Source organism: Octopus bimaculoides, chromosome 3, assembly GCF_001194135.2.
Source record: "Octopus bimaculoides isolate UCB-OBI-ISO-001 chromosome 3, ASM119413v2, whole genome shotgun sequence".
Lineage (NCBI taxonomy): Eukaryota > Metazoa > Mollusca > Cephalopoda > Octopoda > Octopodidae > Octopus > Octopus bimaculoides.
The window spans coordinates 46,033,426-46,034,869 of NC_068983.1; the positions used below are offsets into that span (position 1 = coordinate 46,033,426).

Here is a 1,444-nt window from a genome sequence, read left to right on the forward strand (position 1 = left end):
ATATATAGTTATATATATACGACAGGCTTCTTCTAGTTTCCGTCTACCATATCTACTCACAAGGCTTTGGTCGGCCCGAGGCTATAGTAGAAGACACTTGCCGAAGGTGCCACGCAGTTGGACTGAACCCAAAACCATGTAGTTGAGAACCAAGCTTCTTACCACAAAGCTTCTGTAATTTTATACAACATGTGCGTGTTTTAATGACTTTAGTGTTTCCCTGGTAATATAATTGCTTGAATATTATCATATGATCACGGGTCAAATAATTTGTTCAATATATTCAACTAACTTACATTTTGATGTATTTTCAGGTCAATTCAGTAAAGAAATCTCTGCCAATAATTGACAATAAAGAATTTTCTGCGTATTTTTCTGTTGGTTCCATAACACTAACAACCGATTGGGGTTTAATTGTAAGATTCGATAGAACGCATCAAGTTTCTGTGACTCTTCCGCCTTCATTTACGAACAAAGTGACGGGAATTTGTGGTGATTGCAACGATAAGAAAGATGATTACCGCACAAAGTCTGGCAAACCTCTGTCGCATAATCCTGCAGATTTCGAAAGATTAGGAGAAAGTTACAGAGTTTTCGATGCTAATAACTCCACGTAAGATGCTAAACAATTTCCAAACGATACAAAAAATAACAGACAGACAGACACGTGTGTTTATACACAGATATATACATATATAATGCATAAAACATATAAGGTATTGCATACATACACATATAACACAATATATATATGTGTGTGTGTGTGTGTGTGTGTGTGTGTGTGTGTGAAGGCGCGTGGCTTAGTGGTTAGGACATTCGGCTTATGATCGTAAGGTCGTGAGTTCAATTCCCAGCGATGCATTGTGTTCTTCAGTAGACTGAAGTAATTAATAGATGAAATAGATGAAATAGAGGTACATGGATGATTCTCTAGGCCTCTTCAGAGATATTATTAAGTTCATAAGTTTAAGTTTAAAATATCCAAATATAAAAATATATAAAGACCGTAAAAACCCACATATATATGCATACTTTAACATATACATCGATGTACATAAATAAACATAAATACATACATACGTATATGTACATTTAGATGTCCATACATGCACACAAATGAATCAATTATTATTGTTATTATACGTGAGGAGGACACATATATATACACACCCACACATACATACATACACACATGTATACATAAACATTTCCGTACAGACATGTTCATTAGTACATACGCATTATTTGCGTTTGGAATGGAGGACTGATGCATTAGTTGGTATCGTTATAATTCCAACAAAAATGTCTGAACCTATATGTATATATAAATATACATCAAAAATATATGGGGTACATACGTATATAGATACACACACACACACACACACACACACACACACACAAACACAAAAACACACACACAACACACACACACATATATATA

At 34.4% G+C, this 1,444-nt stretch overlaps 1 protein-coding gene across 1 annotated transcript in view; it reads left to right on the forward strand.

Moving 5' to 3' along the window:
* Nucleotides 1-1,444, forward strand: part of LOC106872296 (zonadhesin) — a 79,108-nt gene that overhangs the window by 60,572 nt on the left and 17,092 nt on the right. Inside the window, exon 36 of the mRNA XM_014919235.2 lies at nucleotides 315-613. Within this exon, the coding sequence (XP_014774721.2) occupies nucleotides 315-613 (299 nt within the window). The remainder of the gene's footprint in view (nucleotides 1-314; nucleotides 614-1,444) is intronic.